General features: G+C 57.8%; 1 protein-coding gene across 1 annotated transcript in view; it reads left to right on the top strand.

Moving 5' to 3' along the window:
* DNAH17 (dynein axonemal heavy chain 17) overlaps window positions 1–16150 on the top strand; it is a 162196-nt gene that overhangs the window by 139002 nt on the left and 7044 nt on the right. Inside the window, exons 68-77 of the mRNA XM_027080880.1 lie at window positions 320–524; window positions 1116–1280; window positions 1909–2049; window positions 2224–2394; window positions 3974–4096; window positions 4671–4864; window positions 7827–7975; window positions 8754–8881; window positions 10806–11033; window positions 14042–14233. Of these exons, the coding sequence (XP_026936681.1) occupies window positions 320–524; window positions 1116–1280; window positions 1909–2049; window positions 2224–2394; window positions 3974–4096; window positions 4671–4864; window positions 7827–7975; window positions 8754–8881; window positions 10806–11033; window positions 14042–14233 (1696 nt within the window). The remainder of the gene's footprint in view (window positions 1–319; window positions 525–1115; window positions 1281–1908; window positions 2050–2223; window positions 2395–3973; window positions 4097–4670; window positions 4865–7826; window positions 7976–8753; window positions 8882–10805; window positions 11034–14041; window positions 14234–16150) is intronic.

Below are 16150 nucleotides of genomic sequence, written 5' to 3'. Positions count from 1 at the left end.
AGGGCCGGTCACAGATCAGAGAGGGATGGTTGTGAGTTTTTTGTTTTTTTCCAAGTTTCAGATTATTTATTAATCAGGGTAAACCCCCGCACAATATGCCGACATGATTTCGTGCATTTAGAGGGGAAATACTTCCCGGTTAAGTGGAAAATTGTGCCGACGGCTTCTGGAAGACCTTTATTCTAAGCAGCTTTATAGTGAAACATGTCGTTGAGAAGTCTGGACCTTCCTCCCAGGCTGGCGGGAAAGGCGGTCTGTCTGTGCTGCCATCCCTTGGTCGCCGGGGACCCTCCTAACCCCTCCGTCTGCCGACCGCCAGGTTCATTAAGATCGGCGACAAAGAGGTGGAATACCACCCCAACTTCCGCCTGCTGCTGCACACGAAGCACTTCAACCCCCACTACAAGCCCGAGATGCAGGCCCAGTGCACCCTGATCAACTTCCTGGTCACCAGGGACGGGCTCGAGGACCAGCTCTTGGCCACCGTGGTGGCCAAAGAGCGCCCCGATCTGGAGCAGCTGAAGGTACGTGGAGACAGGAGGAGCGGGGCAGGCAGCTCAGAGACAGCAGGGGGCAGGTCACTGTGACCCAGGCGTCCGGCGGCTGTGAAGGTGCCCTGCTTGTCACACTGAGTGTAGCTGGTACGACAGAATGAGTCACTCCTCCTCCCCGGCCGCCTCCCGAATCTAATTCTAAATCAAGTGATGGCTTCGCTGAAAGAACAGGAGTCACAGCAGTGCCCGGGCTGCCCTAGAGCACCGCACTCCTGCCCCACGAGAATGTCTTTGCTGCCGGCCCCTGTGTACCAGGCCCTTCCTTGACTGGCTGAGCCATACACGTGGGCTCACAGGGGTCCCAGGCCCCATTCATGTCCCATGGTCCCCATGTTCTTGCTGCACAGCTGCCCATGACAAGCAGCTGCAAGACCCAGATGCAGGGCCCCCTACCCCGCACTGCTTGGGGGCCTCCACTCCGGCCCCTTTCTTCCAGGCTTGCCGTGTTCCTCCCGTTCCGAGTCCCAGGGCCTTGGCCCTGAGCCCCCCCGAGCCCCCCAGCTGGGGGACCAGGCCGTGCCAGCGACTGATTTCCCTTCCCGGTCTCTGCCCCTCCTGCAGGCGAACCTCACCAAGTCTCAGAATGAATTTAAGATTGTTCTGAAAGAGCTGGAAGATTCTCTGCTGGCCCGTCTGTCGGCCGCGTCGGGGAACTTTCTGGGAGACACAGCCTTGGTTGAGAACCTGGAGACCACCAAACACATGGCCAGCGAGATTGAGGAAAAGGTAAAAGACCATCTTGGGGGCTACCCCCTTGCACCCCCAGCCGGAGCACACAGGGGGCATGGGAGCTGGGCGGATGGTCACTGAGAAGAGAAGCCGTAGCCACATGGGGGCCCCTGGGGGCCCGGGGCAGGGTCAAGGCGCGTAGATGCCCTCCAGGCACATCTTCATCCGTTCATCTGTAGATGGACATTTAGGGTGTTTCCCTGTCTTGGCTATTGTGAAGAGTGCTGCCACGCACATAGGGGTGCGTGTAGCTTTTTGAATTATAGTTTTGTCTGGATATATGCCCAGGAGTGGGATTGCTGAATTAGACGGTAGTTCTATTTTTAGTTTTTTGAGGAACCTCCATACTGTTTTCCATAGTGGCTGCACCAATTTGCGTTCCCACCAACAGTGTAGGAGGGTTCCCTTCTCTCCACGCCCTCTCCAGCATTTGTTATTTGTAGACTTTTTAATGATGGCCGTTGTGACTGGTGTGAAGTGATATCTCACTGTGGTTTTGATTTGCATTTCTCTAATTATTAGTGATGTTGAGCGGCTTTTCATGTGCCTGTTGGCCATCTGTGTGTCTTCTTTGGAGAAGTGTCTACACAGGTCTTCTGCCCATTTTTTGATTGTTTGTTTTGAGGTGCAAGAGGCAAAAATCACAGAAGTTAAAATCAACGAGGCGAGAGAGAACTACGTGCCAGCCGCGGGGAGGGCGTCCCTGCTGTACTTCATCCTGAACGACCTCAGCAAGATCAACCCCATCTACCAGTTCTCGCTCAAGGTGCGGCTGCATCCGGGTCCGGGGCCACTGGGGCCCAGGCTGCAGGTGGGCTTGGGGGGTGGGACCCAGGACACCAGGTCTGACCAGCACCAGCACCGGGTCCGAGCAGTGCCCCAGAGCCCACATGGGCAGCGTGGAGCCCCCTGCATTCGGTGACCCCCCCTCCCCGACCAGGCCTTCAACGTGGTGTTCGAGAAGGCCATCCAGAAGACCGCCCCCGCCGACGAGGTCAAACAGCGTGTGATCAACCTGACGGACGAGATCACCTACTCCGTGTACATGTACACGGCCCGCGGGCTCTTCGAGCGAGACAAACTCATCTTCCTCGCACAGGTGACATTTCAGGTAACATCTGGCCTCGATGCCCCATGTGTGGTCCTTGGACGGGCAGCACCGGAGCCCCGTGGGGTGAGGTGGGGTGCTGGGGGAGAGTGGGGGGGGGGGGTGTTGGAAATGCAGATTCTCAGGCTCCGGCTCAGACCCAGTGGATCCAAACCTGCATTTTTAACAATATACGGAACACACCCGGGCTCTTGAGTTGGTACCAGGAAAGGTGTCCCAATGGGAACCATTGAAGGGGAGGGGAGGTCAGTTAAAGGGAGACGTCGTTCTAGTCCCTTCAAGTCATGCCGAGCCGACAGTCCCGCCTTAGCGGTTAGTCCGCTGTGGATGGGAAAGAAAGGTACTAATGAGTAAACATGCCCCCTGTTTTTACAGACCTGCTGAAATGTTTAAAGATTTTGGTTCCACTAAATTGATTAAACAACCTCTCCGCCACTTTGTTTGCACCGTGTTATAAGTGTTATTGGGAACACGGATTTCATAGCTAGCTTGGGCATCAATGTCAACCCAGCTTTCCATCCAAACTCCAACTTGGAATTAGGGGTCCAGGTTAAGGAGGTTTCTTTTCCATGTGAATCTCTGAGTAACGGGTTCCCTGTTTCTCCCCTGCTAAGAGCACATCAAGATAAGTTTCCTTGATGCTCCCCCTAATTTTCCAGAGTAGAATGTATTCTTTTCAGGCCCAAAGAACTTTTTATTTTACTAAGATTAAAAAAAAAAAAAAAAAAGAGACCCTGACTCAGGGGAAACTCTCTGTGGAATCTGAGAAAGCAGCTGTGTGAGCTCCTGACTGGGGAGGTTACAGTGACCGCGGCCCCGGCTCCCCTGCCGTCCATCTGAGATGGAGGGGCTGGGCCAGTTGCCCAAAGAGCCACTTCAGTGACCAAGACAGGGCCTGCTAGAAGCCCAGAGAGCTTGTGCGCACCAGTGGCAAGGTGACTTCAAATGTGACCAGAAAACGTATATACCCCAAAGAATTGCAAACACGTATTCAAACAAATACGTGCATGTAAACATTCACGGCAGCATTTTCACGACAGCCAAACGGCAGAAACAACCCAAACGTCCAACGACGGACTGTTGGGTAAACGAGATGTGGTCTCGCCATACACTGGCCCATTATTCGTCCATAAAAAAATGAAGCAGTGACACGCGCTACAACACGGATGAACCTTGAAAACACGCTCAGATGCAAAAGGCCTCGTGTTGTATGATTCCATTTACTGGAAATGGCCAGAAAAGGCAAATCTGTAGAGACGGAGAGTAGACCGATGGTTGCCTGAGGGTGGGACTGCTGAAGGGTAGGGGCTTTGCCTCTGGGGTGACGAAAAGGCTGTGCACCTGGACAGTGGTGCTGGTTGTACAACAGTGTGAATGCACTACATGCCACTGGATTTTAGACCATAATAGGGTTAAAGTGGTACATTTATGCTGTGTGTATTGTACTGCAATTGAAAAACAAACAAGGTGCTGACCAAGCTTTGGGCTGACCCCAAAGGGGCAGGACAGTGCTTCCCCTGCAGGCAAGGGGTATGAGCCCCTGTCGTAGGGCAACATCTAAGCGAGCCCCACGGCCCCTCAGGTCTTGTCCATGAAGAAGGAGCTGAACCCGGTGGAGCTGGATTTCCTTCTGCGGTTCCCGTTCAAAGCCGGGGTCGTGTCACCCGTGGACTTCCTGCAGCATCAGGGATGGGGCGGCATCAAGGTTGGCCTTCAGACTTGAACACTGTGTTCTCTCCCCACCTCGCGGCCTTTCCTGCTCGCCCCAGACATGTTTACAAGGTGCTCCCGGCCGTAACATTCAGTAGAACGAGGAGGCCTCAGAGGTGGGACCAGGCACTGATGGGCTGCCTGCCAGCTCACGGGGACTGTGCTGTCCTACTGGAGCGCAGCAACTTCATCATCACGTCCCTGCAGGCGGCAAGCTGAGCCGCGATGGGCCCCAGGGTGTGCCCAGGGGTCGCCCCTCCGCCGCTTCCCCTCACTTCCAGGAAAATGCAAAGTGTCAAGGCTATTCCTCAGAATCCTGGGGCCCTCACTGTGTCAGTTCAGAAAGACCAGAGGAAGGCGGCCCCCTGGGATGAGCAGGGCCCCTGTTCCAGAGCCCCCGGAGAAGCAGCCAGGAGTCACATCCCCGATCGGATTCCTCCCTCGTCCCAGCCATTCATCCCCAGCAGCTCATCGTTTGAGCGACAGGCCCCATGGTCATGCTTTTCCCGGAGCCCGCGGGGAAGGCGCCCACTGGGATGGGGGAGAGCTGAAAGGCCGTCTGCCCCCAGGCCCTCTCGGAGATGGATGAGTTCAAGAACCTGGACAGCGACATCGAGGGATCCGCCAAGCGGTGGAAGAAGCTCGTGGAGTCGGAAGCCCCCGAAAAGGAGGTCTTCCCCAAGGAGTGGAAGAACAAGACGGCGCTGCAGAAACTGTGCATGCTGAGGTGCGTGCGGCCCGACCGCATGACCTACGCCATCAAGTGAGTGCCCCCAGCCCCGCCCCGCCCCGCCCCAGCCTGGCCTCAGGGCTGGGGAGTGGGCGCCTCCCATCCCAGCCACCAATTCCCGTTCTGAGTTCTCGTAGCTCTGGGGTCTCTGAAGGTGGCCAACAGGAACCGCCGGCTCCCCTGACCCTGGGCGAGGAGAGGCGCCCCAAGATAAGCGACGGGAAGATAAAACTCCCCGGGTTGGCCACCAAGATTTTAAAAAAGCCTGGGCGCGCTGCCAGTGCAGGGGACACGGGTTCGAGCCCTGGTCCAGGAAGATCCCACATGCCGCAGAGCGACTAAGCCCACGCGCCACAGCCCCTGAGCCTGCGCTCTAGAGCCCGCGAGCCACAACTACTGAGCCCGCGTGCTGCAACTACTGAAGCCCGCGTGCCTAGAGCCCGTGCTCCGCAACAAGAGAAGCCACCGCAATGAGAAGCCCGCGCACCGCAACAAAGAGTAGCCCCTGCTCGCCGCAACTAGAGAAAGCCCGCGCGCAGCAACAAAGACCCAACACAGCCAAAAATTAATTAATTAATTTTTTTAAAAAAGCCTGGGTGCTCATGACCTCCAAGGCCACGACCACGCGGGGTCCTTTAAGGATGCTGTGGGGAGAAAGCAGTGGCAGAGCCATCAGCACCCGAGGACTTTCATGGCCTCAGTGGCTGGATTTAGAGGAAATCTTTTATTTTTACGGCTCGTTTGCAAAGAGAACCATTCTGCTTTTGTGAACAATCTCTCTGGACCTGAAACGCCTCCAGGACTGGAAACTTAACCATCGGGTTTCAGCGCCCGTTCCTTTCACTCCCCAAAGCACAGAAAGACTTCAGGAATATCAACAGCTGTAACATCTGCACGGCCGGCCCGGGCAGGCCATGGCGTCGTGGGGGAGGGAGGGAATGAAACAGGCCCCGTTCTCAGAGGGGCGTCTTGGTTTTCCGTTTGCCCTAGTGGCCTGAAAGCCACCAGATTTCCCAAAAGGCGCCCACGTCTGACAAAGCAGAGGCCTGACTCACACACCACGTGTTCACAGACACGTGTTTCTGTTTTGCTTTGTTTTCTCGGGACTGAAGAGGAAAGGGACCGCGAGGGGTTCTGGGTGCGGGAGCGGAGCGGGCGGAGTGAAGCAAGAAATCACGTCACGAGGGAGAGTCGAGCTGGTCCAGGGAGAAAGCAGGAAGGCATCCCGGGAAGGTCGGACACGGACACAGCGTGGGGAAGGCCCAGGTGAAGGGCACTGAGCATCCAGGGGGACACCGCCTGCGGGCGAGCTGAGCACGGGTGGGTGTCCAGCCCCACGGCCCCCAGAGCACCCTTGAAAGCCACCCGAGTCACCACGGCAGAAAACGCATCGGAACCGCGTGGGCGACCGCAAACGCCAGGCGAACCCAAGTCATGCTCTGCGGCGGTCGCAAGGAAAGCAGATTCACCTCCCGAATCAAACAGGGCGGTGGAGCTCAAGAGCAGGAAGTTCAAGTCCAAGTCCACGGCAAATAGCAACAACACACAGTCGTCAAGAGCGTGGGTTCACTCCGCCCTCCGCCAACCCCTTGAGCCGCGCACCTCCCCTCCTCCGGGTCCACAGGCCCAGGGAAGGGAACTCGCCCATGGCGGGGCGGGGTGCTGGTAACGGGCTCCCCAGAACAGCAGCCCGGGTCTGTAGCACCTGCCTGCATGCAAGCCGCTGGGGGCGGCTCCGGCACCCCCATGCCCAGGACCCAGCGCTAGGCGCAGCGGAGCCCTCCATTCTGCGTCATCACTGCAGCCGCAGAGAACGACCACGGGGCCCGGCCACGTCAGGAGCAGCAGGGAGCTTGTGACATTCCTGCCCCAGGCAGGACCTGTACCTTCTAGAATTCCTTCCCGGGCAAGGACTCTAGCACTGACATTCCGGGTCAATTCCAAAGGCCAGAATCAAGCACAACCAGGGGCCTGGAGCAGAAGCCCTCCCACCGGCCTGTGGTCAGCGCTGCTCAGGGTCTGTATAGAGGCCAGCAAAGGCCAGACCGGGGAGCGAATGACAGCTATCACTCCCACGGGAGTGGGAAGGCCCACCTGGCACCCGCCCGCAGACTCCCCGTTGACTCAGAGGGAAGTCTCTATGTGAACAGGTCCACCCACGGGTCTTCACGACACTCAGAGCGCTCAGATCGCCGACTCCTCGGGAATAAGTGTGTTCTCTCCCGGGGAGACTGCCGTCGTCCTTCTTTCAAAGACCGCACTGGACATAAGTTTAGCTCCTGTGTTTCATTCAGATACAGTGAGCTCAGCCACCTGTGGTCAAGGGAGAGGGGCAGAGAGCTGAGATCCCAAGGTCACCCTAAGAGGGGCCTCGACTGACCCCAGCCTTATCAGGGTCAAGATAGAGTTTGGGGCTTGGAACAGAGGGGTGCTTATGTAAAGAGACGTTTGGGTTTTTTCTGTGACTTTCCTGATGATCCGTGTTTTGCGGTCCATGGAGCTCACCAAAGCGACTCTAATGCACGCGTCCTTCCTTCTCAGAGCCCCCGTCGGGGGAGATTCTCAGGACGCAGAGGCCGATCTAGGTTCTGTTCCGTGTTGCTGCTGCCCTGGTCTGGAGAGCAGATAGGAAGTGGGGGGGTGGGGGAAACAGAAAGCCACTAGAAACTGATCCCTTCCTTGGGAGCGCTGAGGTGTGGTCACCTGGAACACTTGCGGCCCGGGTTCCCTCCCGGCTGACCTTGCACGCCTTTGAAAGTGGGGGTGGCATCAGCTGGCTGAGAGCCTCTCACCTGTCTGTGCACAGGTGGACGGGCGCAAAGGGTGCCCAGCGCGAACACCGCCAAATACCACGCACGCTCCCCTCCACACCAACCCTGCCTGCAGGAGGGCCCTGTAGAGACCGACTCTCCAGCTAGAGGCCCTTCTCTGCCTGAGAAAGTCCCCCAGAAAAGCGGTCCCTCGCCTCGGGTCTGACCAGGCGTGTCCCCCTCAGGAACTTTGTGGAGGAGAAGATGGGCAGCAAGTTCACAGAGGGCCGGAGCGTTGAGTTCTCCAAGTCCTACAAGGAGAGCAGCCCCTCAAGCCCCATCTTCTTCATCCTCTCCCCGGGCGCTGACCCCCTGAAGGACGTGGAGGCCCTGGGTAAGTGCGGCCGGGTCTGGGGAGAAGCGCATCCAAACCACAGTGAGACGGCCCTTCACACCCACCAGCAGGGCAGGTATCAGACACACGGAGGTGACAGGTGTCGGGAGGGGACGAGAGACGGGGCCCTTTGCATTGCTGGTGGCAGTGTGAGCAGGCGGTCCCTCCCTAGGTCACACATCGAGTCACCACATGTCCCGGCAATTCCACTCCTGGGGACGTTCCCAACGGAGCTGGGAACAGGTGTCCAAACAAACAGGTCCCCTCACGACGGCCAAAAGGTAGATCCAACCCACACGTCCATCAGCTGATGAACGGCTGATGGCAAAGTGGTAAATCATGAAAGGGAACGAAGCACTGACACAGGCTACGCCGTAGACGGAACGAGAAAACACTGTGCCGAAGGCTCCACGGTATACGATTCCTTGTATCTGAAACGTCCAGAACTGGGGAATCCGTAGAGGCAGAAGGCAGATTAGTGGTTGCCAGGGGCTGGGGCGGGAACAGGATGCAGAATGACTGTTTAATGGGTACAGGGTTTCCTTCTGGGGCGATAAAAATGTCCTGGAACCAGATAAACAGTCGCACGACACTGAATTATTAAATGTCCCTGAATCGTACACTTTAAGATGGCTTTTAAAGGGGTACCTTTGATGTTATGTGTATTTTACCACAATTTTCAAAGGGGTAGGGTGTGGAATTCCCAGCTGTGGATCACAGAAGCTCCATTTCTGTCATTCAGCCATCCCCATGCTTTTCCTGTTTTCCTCTCCTTTAGGGAAAAAATTGGGATTTACCATAGACAACGGGAAACTCCATAACGTGTCCCTGGGGCAGGGACAAGAGGTGGTGGCGGAGAATGCCCTGGACGTGGCTGTGGAGAAGGGACACTGGGTCATTCTGCAGGTATGGGGGTGGGCGGCACCTGTGCCTCTTGGGTGAGGGATCCCAGCCTCAGCGCCCGTGGGGCTTGGCCTGAAGGCCTGAAAGAAAGCAGGTTATGGGATTCACATGCACAAGCGTGGCTGGGGATCCTACAGCCCCTGAAGGAGGGGGCAGGAGGCGCCCACACCAAGCACAGCTCTGCCTGGGTTGGCAGGTGGTGTGAGGCATCACCACTGAAAGTGTGGATTCTTCAGCAGTGAGAAAGACATCCCCGCCTCCCCCCCTCCCCCTCGTTGGCTCGACTGCCCCTCCTCGGTCCTGCAGCCCCTCCAAGCACCCCGCCCTCCGACCACCGCCAGGCCCCGGCTGGTCCCACTGCAGGCCCGCCTCAGCTTCCGGCGTGGCTGACCTCAGTCCACAGGGCCTAGCCTGGTCCCATGCGGGGACCTCAGGTTCGAGTCATTTCTTTCTGTTCATTTTCTTTTACAAAATGATCGCCATGACGAGTCCAGTTACCATCTGTCACCTGTCACCTCATGTTCCCCACACTGTGCATTCATACCTGTGACTCTCCTACTTTGTACCTGGGAGTTTGTACCTCTTCATTGCCCTCACCTATTTCTCTCCTCCCCCCCACCCCTCTGGCAACCACCTGTTTGTGCTCTGTATCTGTGACTCTCTTTCTGTTTTGCTGTGTTTGTTCATGTGTTTTGCTTTTTAGATTCCACGTATAAGTGAAATCATACAGTATTTGTCTTTCTCTGTCTGACTTATTTCACTCAGCATCATATTCTCTAGGTCGGGCCATGTTGCCGCAGGTGGCAAAATTTCATTCTTTTTCATGGCTAGTATTCCATCGTGTATATACACCGCATCTTCTTTACCCACTCACCTGTTGATGGGCACTTAAGTTGCTTCCACATCTTGGCAACTGTGAATAATGCTGCTGTGAACATAGGGGTGCACGTATCTTTTGGAATCAGTGTTTTCATTTTCTTTGGATAAATACCCAGGATTGGAATTACTGGATGACAGGGTAGTTCTATTTTTCATTTCGTGAGGAGCCTCCAAACTGTTTTCCATAGTGGCTGTTTCAATTTACAGTCCCACCAACAGTGCGTGAGGGTTCTCTTTTCTCCAAGTCATTTCTTTTTTTTTTCTTTATAAATTTATTATTTTGGGCTGCATTGGGTCTTCGTTGCTGCGTGCGGGCTTTCTCTAGTTGTGGCGAGCGGGGGCTACTCTTCGTTGTGGTGTGCGGGCTTCTCATTGCAGTGGCTTCTCTTGTTGTGGGGCAGGGGCTCTAGGGTGCGCGGGCTTCAGCAGTTGTGGCGCGCGGGCTCTGGAGCGCAGGCTCAGTAGTTGTGGCTCACGGGCTCTAGAGAGCAGGCTCAGTAGTTGTGGCTTGTGGGCTCTAGTGCGCAGGCTCAGTAGTGTGGCTTGCGGGCTCAGTAGTTGTGGCTCACGGGCTCTAGAGCGCAGGCTCAGTAGTTGTGGCTCACAGGCTCTAGAGCGCAGGCTCAGTAGTTGAGGCGCACGGGCTTAGTTGCTCCACAGCATGTGGGATCTTCCCGGACCAGGGCTTGAACCCGTGTCCCCTGCATTGGCAGGCGGATTCTTAACCACTGCGCCACCAGGGAAGTCCCTCCAAGTCATTTCTTTTTACTCAAGCCTCTCAGAGGAGGGCTGGGGACCATATAATTCTCAGCCCTTATGCTGGTGGAGGGCAGGAAGGACTCGCCGCAAGGCTGGAGGTCCTGAACGAACTGAGAACAAGCTTCAACTCTGGGGACTCAGTTGCTCAGTGAAATTATCAAGCGTGGCCAGCGCCCCGGGAAGGGCGGACAGCGGGGTGGGGAGTGAGGGTGCCGTTGGGGAGGGGCCTGCCCTATGGGCCCGGGGTGGAGAGGAGTGTGCGGGCACTAAGCCCTGGTCTTGGCTGCAGAACATCCACCTGGTGGCCCAGTGGCTGAGCACCCTGGACAAGAAGCTGGAGCGGTACAGCGTCGGCAGCCACGATGACTACCGCGTGTTCATCAGCGCCGAGCCGGCCCCCAGCCCCGAGTCCCACATCATCCCCCAGGGCATCCTGGAGAACGCCATCAAAATCACCAACGAGCCGCCCACGGGCATGTACGCCAACCTGCACAAGGCCCTGGACCTCTTCACCCAGGTAGCGTGGCCTCCCCCCGTGTCCCGTGCCTGGCTCAGCGTCAGCGCCTGCCGGTTCTCTCCCACCCACACCATCCCCAACGCGCACACACTCCTTGAGCCACAAAATGAACAGATCCCCGAAGGACTGTGCAAAATGCAAATGATCTAAAGTGCCTGGCGCACAGCTTCAAAGAGCAGAAATGCGTATCATCCGTGAGTTTCATGACCTGCACGTCAGGCCCGGTAAGTGTGGGCCGGGTCCTCTGCTTGTCCGAGCACCTTAGGAAGGGGCCAGGCTCCCGAGGTGGTTCCCTGAGGGTCATTCAGCCTTGCTGGGGCCACAGTGCTGCCCAGACCCCTGCTCTCACTCCCCGTGAGACGCGATGCTGTGGGAAGGCCGGGTGCGAAGGGGATGGGGCCGCAGCGCCCGGCTGGAGGGCGGTGGTGACAGACGGGAGGGCGGTAGTGCCCGCCGCACAGGTCTCCGTGCTCTGGTCCCGGGCCCAGTCTTCCTCCCTCGACAAGCAGGCCCCACTGCCTTGTGGAGGGACGCCGGGTGCCCTGGCCCTGCAGGGTGGGTAGGGGGGCCTCGGCTTGCCTGTCCACGCTGTGTCCGCCTGGACCTTTGTTCACGTGACTCCTCCCCCATCCAAACCTCCCAGTCCCCAACCTGCCAAGTGTGTAGCCTTCCCTGGCACCCCTGCTCCCCTCCGCAAATCCCCAGCATCTACGTCCGTTCTTTTGGTACCTGATCTTCACCTGTTCTATACTAGAACTTTCTGGGTGCACACATTTGGTCTCCCAAGTGAGTCTAAAACCGTTTTGAAGAAGAGACCCGATATTCTCTGATAATACCCAACAAAGATTGTGTATGGAGCACATTGTGCCGATGTTGCGTGACGTCTGTATCTGATTTCTTTAATTTATGTGACAATATCTGAGTCATCCACCAACCTCTCCCTATGGGCTTAAAGGACCCACCAAGGTCAGAGTGTAAAGTCACAGAGAATGGAAAGCATGAAAACAGATGTGCAGACCGGGTCCTTCCTCCAAACAGTACGTCCGTGTGCCCAGGACGTGGTAGGCTCAGGGAACAGTGAACAAGACCCGTTACGCGGGTGACTGGCCTAGTCTGGTGAGGGGCGTGGACGCGTTCACAGGAGTGAGAACAGGGTGTGATGAACATGTGGGGACATGCACGGAAACCCCAGGGCGATGCAGCTCACACTGGGGGCTGCGGGCCAGTGCGGGGTCCCAGAGCTGTTTGCTTCTGTCTGTGCTGAGTCAGTACGGAGGTGGAGAGGAGGCATGCGGTGAATTCTGTAGCATTTCAACATCACCGTCAATCCGAGCACGTGATCCGTTTTTCATTTCTATCATATTTTGCTAGAATATCAGTCAGTGATGGAGTGGCGGAGGGTGGCGAGGTCGGCAGGAAGCTGGTCCCCCACTTGCAGGAGTCTGGGGCCTGCTCCAGGCCGCAGAGTGGCTCCCGAGCCAGGCTTGGCCGGGGGGTGGGTGTCGAGGTAGAGACAGCTGACGCCCGAGGGGCAAGCAACAGAAAATGCAAGAGCTCTGAGCCCGGGGAGCAGCTCCCCACGGCGCGTGGAGCCCGCTGGGGCCTCTGGCGGGGGACATGGGGGCCGGGAGGACGTGGACGGGCTGCTGGGCTTTGGGGAGATGCTCTGGCTGCTTGGAGTCAGCGGGAAGCGCGGTCGCTGTCGGGCAGAAGCGAGGTGGGGCTGCCCGGCTGCGGACAGGCGAGCGGGCACGTGGCCGGGGCTCGCTGAGGTGCTCGAGGGCTCCCTAACCTTGTGCATCACCTAAGGCGTCTGCAAAGATCGGAAGGGAAGCCATGCAGAAAGCTGTTGCTTCCTGAGGGGACCATCCCAAGTTCGGGGGCCCACTGCCTTCACAGAGTTTCACAGGAAGAGGCAGTAGTGGCTGGGATGCGCCCAGACCATCCCCGGGCACATCACAGAGCCCAGAGGCCCGGGAGGCCAGTGATGAGCGGTCCAACCAGAGGGAAGTCTCCGGAGGCAGACGGAACCCGCCAGGCCTTCCCTCATCCTCGGGCCTGGCGGGTTCCTCCCTCTGGTTGGCGGTCTCAGTCTGCACCCTTTCACGGCCGATGTCTGGAAGGGTCCAGCCAGGCCTGTCTCCTGGGCCCACAGCTGACAGGTGATGGCGCCGTCTCTAGGACAGGCATTGAGGAAGGATCTGGGGGGAATGTTGGGGTGATGGAGCCCCCATCTGTGCCCCTCCCTTTCCATGTTTGCTGGAGGGGACCCCAGCCGGGCATCTGTGTCAGGGCTTCCATGGAATCAGGACAGGGCCCCTCCCTTGTTACACCTTGTGTATCTTTTCCTGGCACTTTTCCCGACGATGACCATTTGATAGGCGTCTGTCCCCTGGTCCAGCTTTCTGGCTGCTGTGCCTGCGGCCCCCGGCCACTGGCAGGCACTCATAGGGCTGAGCGGGTGAAGAGGAGCCCAGCTTAACTTCCAGAAGCCTCTGTGTTCAGAGGCACCCACTTAGCAAAGACTAATCCGTTAAAGTCGCACAAACCCAGAGAGAACTGGGCTTCAGAATTTGGGCTGGGTTGGCCTTTCCCTGGGGCCACCTGCTTTCAGAAAGGCTTTCCTCAGCATCCCCTCCTCCTTTACAGATCGTTTTTGGCGAGTTTGGGGTACTGCTTGCGTGTAGATGATGAGGAACGTTGATAATTGCGGGGGAATTATATTGCGGAATATTTTATTAGGAAGATGTATCAATAATTTGACTTGTAACCAATACTTAGAGTGATACAGCTGCATTTCTGGAGGAAGCAAGGACAAGAAAGCGTCCTCTACCCGACCCTACAGGTCGGGAGAGACTCGGGAAACCGGCTCAGAGCAGTCGATGGCCTTAGGCCCCACCCCTCATCCCCACCTGCACCCCCAGCGAAGCAGCTGGCAAAGACGGCCCTGGTCCTGCCCCGGCCGTCTGTGCGGACCCTGCCTGACCCGCGTGCCTGCCCTCCCGCAGGACACACTGGAGATGTGCACCAAGGAGATGGAGTTCAAGTGCATCCTCTTCGCCCTGTGCTACTTCCACGCCGTGGTGGCCGAGAGGCGCAAGTTTGGGGCCCAGGGCTGGAACAGGTCGTACCCCTTCAACAACGGGGACCTCACCATCTCCATCAACGTGCTCTACAACTACCTGGAGGCCAACCCCAAGGTAAGGGCCCACCTGGAGCCCAGCTGGGTGGTCCTCCCGCCCTGCCTTCCTTTCAATTATTCTGTCTCACGTTTAAGAGACACTGAATAGGTTTCATAGGCCAAAGAAAATCTGAAAACGTGCGACTCCTCTGTGACCCCAGCCATCTGATATAATGGTTACCACCCAGGCCCTGGCCACCACCTCCAGCAGTTCTCAGCCGTCTGGCAATTTTTCTAACTCCACGGGAGTCAATATCTTTGGGGACCTGCCAGTCCTGCACCCGAACAGCGACTCCCCAAGAAAGGCCAGCCCCCCAGACAGCGTGAGCCGAGAGAAGATACCAAAGGGCTGCCTGGGCTGCAGGCCTTGCCGACAGAACGCAGGTTCAGAGGGAAGGCCAAAAAAAAATCTCCCTGGAGACACGGAACGCTCCCTTTCATTTGTGTTGAAAATTAAAACCAGTGTGTCCGGTGCCGTGCAGGCTGTTGCGAGGGCTGCTGCGAGGCGGCCCCGTGGCCGGGAGGGCCTGTCTGCGGGCCCAGAGGGGAGACTCGCGCCCCAGGTGGGGTGAAGCCCGCTGCAAGCCCCCCTCCAGATGTGGCCACCCCCTCGGGAACTTAGAGCCGGCCGTTCTCCCCACCTGACATGGCTCCTCTTGGGATCTTACGTGGAGCGTGGCGCTGGCACAGGACCCATCTCCGTGACCCCCGGGGGAGGCAGAAGGGAACCCCATAAGCCCAGGGCTCCTCCGTGCTCCTGCGGCCGGCACCTTCCTACACTGACAGAGCTCGACGTTCCGCTTACCCAGGAGGCTCCCGAGAACCTGCCCAGGGTGACCGGACACACCCCTGTGTCACCCGCTCCCTGTCCCAGCGCCCCAGGGCCAAGGCACTCGCCGCTTTGGGGCTCGGTGGGCGCCCCAGGGGCCTGGCTAGAGGCCTGAGGCTCACACACCCCCTCCAAGCTTTGGGGACTGAGCGACCAGGGGCGGAGGGTGTCCCACCCATCGTAACAGAGCTCAGATGCACTGGGAGGAGAGACCTGGGCCAGCTGCCCCCAGACCCCAGAGGAAGACGACCCCCCAGGACGGCCACCACCCCAGCCTGAGCCTGGAATGTTGTTGGCTTAGTTCCTGGCCAAACACAGGAAGTCGGCCCTCCTCAGGGGAGGGGGACAGTGGTCTCCGTGGGCAGGTGCCGGGGGTCACTTCGCCTATGACAGGGTCTGAGCTGAATGCCAGTGGCACATCTTACAACACGCGCACAAGTAAATAAACGCAAGAAGATGTGAAGAAAGATTTTCCTCATCACAGCAGCTTCGTCAGAGCAGTTCTCTCCGGGGAGATTCCAGTGGGAGGAGCAGTCTTGCTAGAAGTTTCTAACGACATTTACGCAGACGCTTCCCTCGTTACACACCCACAGAACCCTAGCTGGGTAAGAAACTGCTCGAGAACGCACACCGTGTGCTCCAGTGACCAGCGGGCTGAGGTGTGAGTGACACCCCGTGTCCCGCTCAGCAGTGTGTGATCAGGCCGGGGCCCCAGGCCTCCACAGCCTGACCTTCCCTTTGTCCCAGCTCGCGGCGGGGAGGCAACGTTGAATAACCTCCTGTGAGGATGTCGCCCTCGGCCCGCAATGAGCCAGTCCATCCTCCCGACTCTGAGGAAGTCGACTCAGACTCTGAGGGCGAGGCCTGGCAACGTGTCTCTGACAAGCGCTCTGGGAACTCCATCCAGCAAGTGTGGGCACACAGACGGCACCCACCCCCCAGGGGTTAGTCCCACTGGCCCGCATCCCAGGAGGCAGGTCATGGGGCCGGAGAGGCAAACTGGGGTGTACCCAGCCCTACTTTGCAGGAGAAACAGAAGCTGTCCCCGAAGCAAATACGCAAAATGCAGAAAAGGCAGCTCGGCACATACCCAAGATAACTAAACAG

The sequence above is a fragment of the Aethalodelphis obliquidens genome, unplaced genomic scaffold, assembly GCF_003676395.1.
Source record: "Aethalodelphis obliquidens isolate GAN/ISIS:26980383/991018 unplaced genomic scaffold, ASM367639v1 scaffold44, whole genome shotgun sequence".
Classification (NCBI taxonomy): domain Eukaryota; kingdom Metazoa; phylum Chordata; class Mammalia; order Artiodactyla; family Delphinidae; genus Aethalodelphis; species Aethalodelphis obliquidens.
This window is presented reverse-complemented; position numbering and strand designations above follow the sequence as displayed.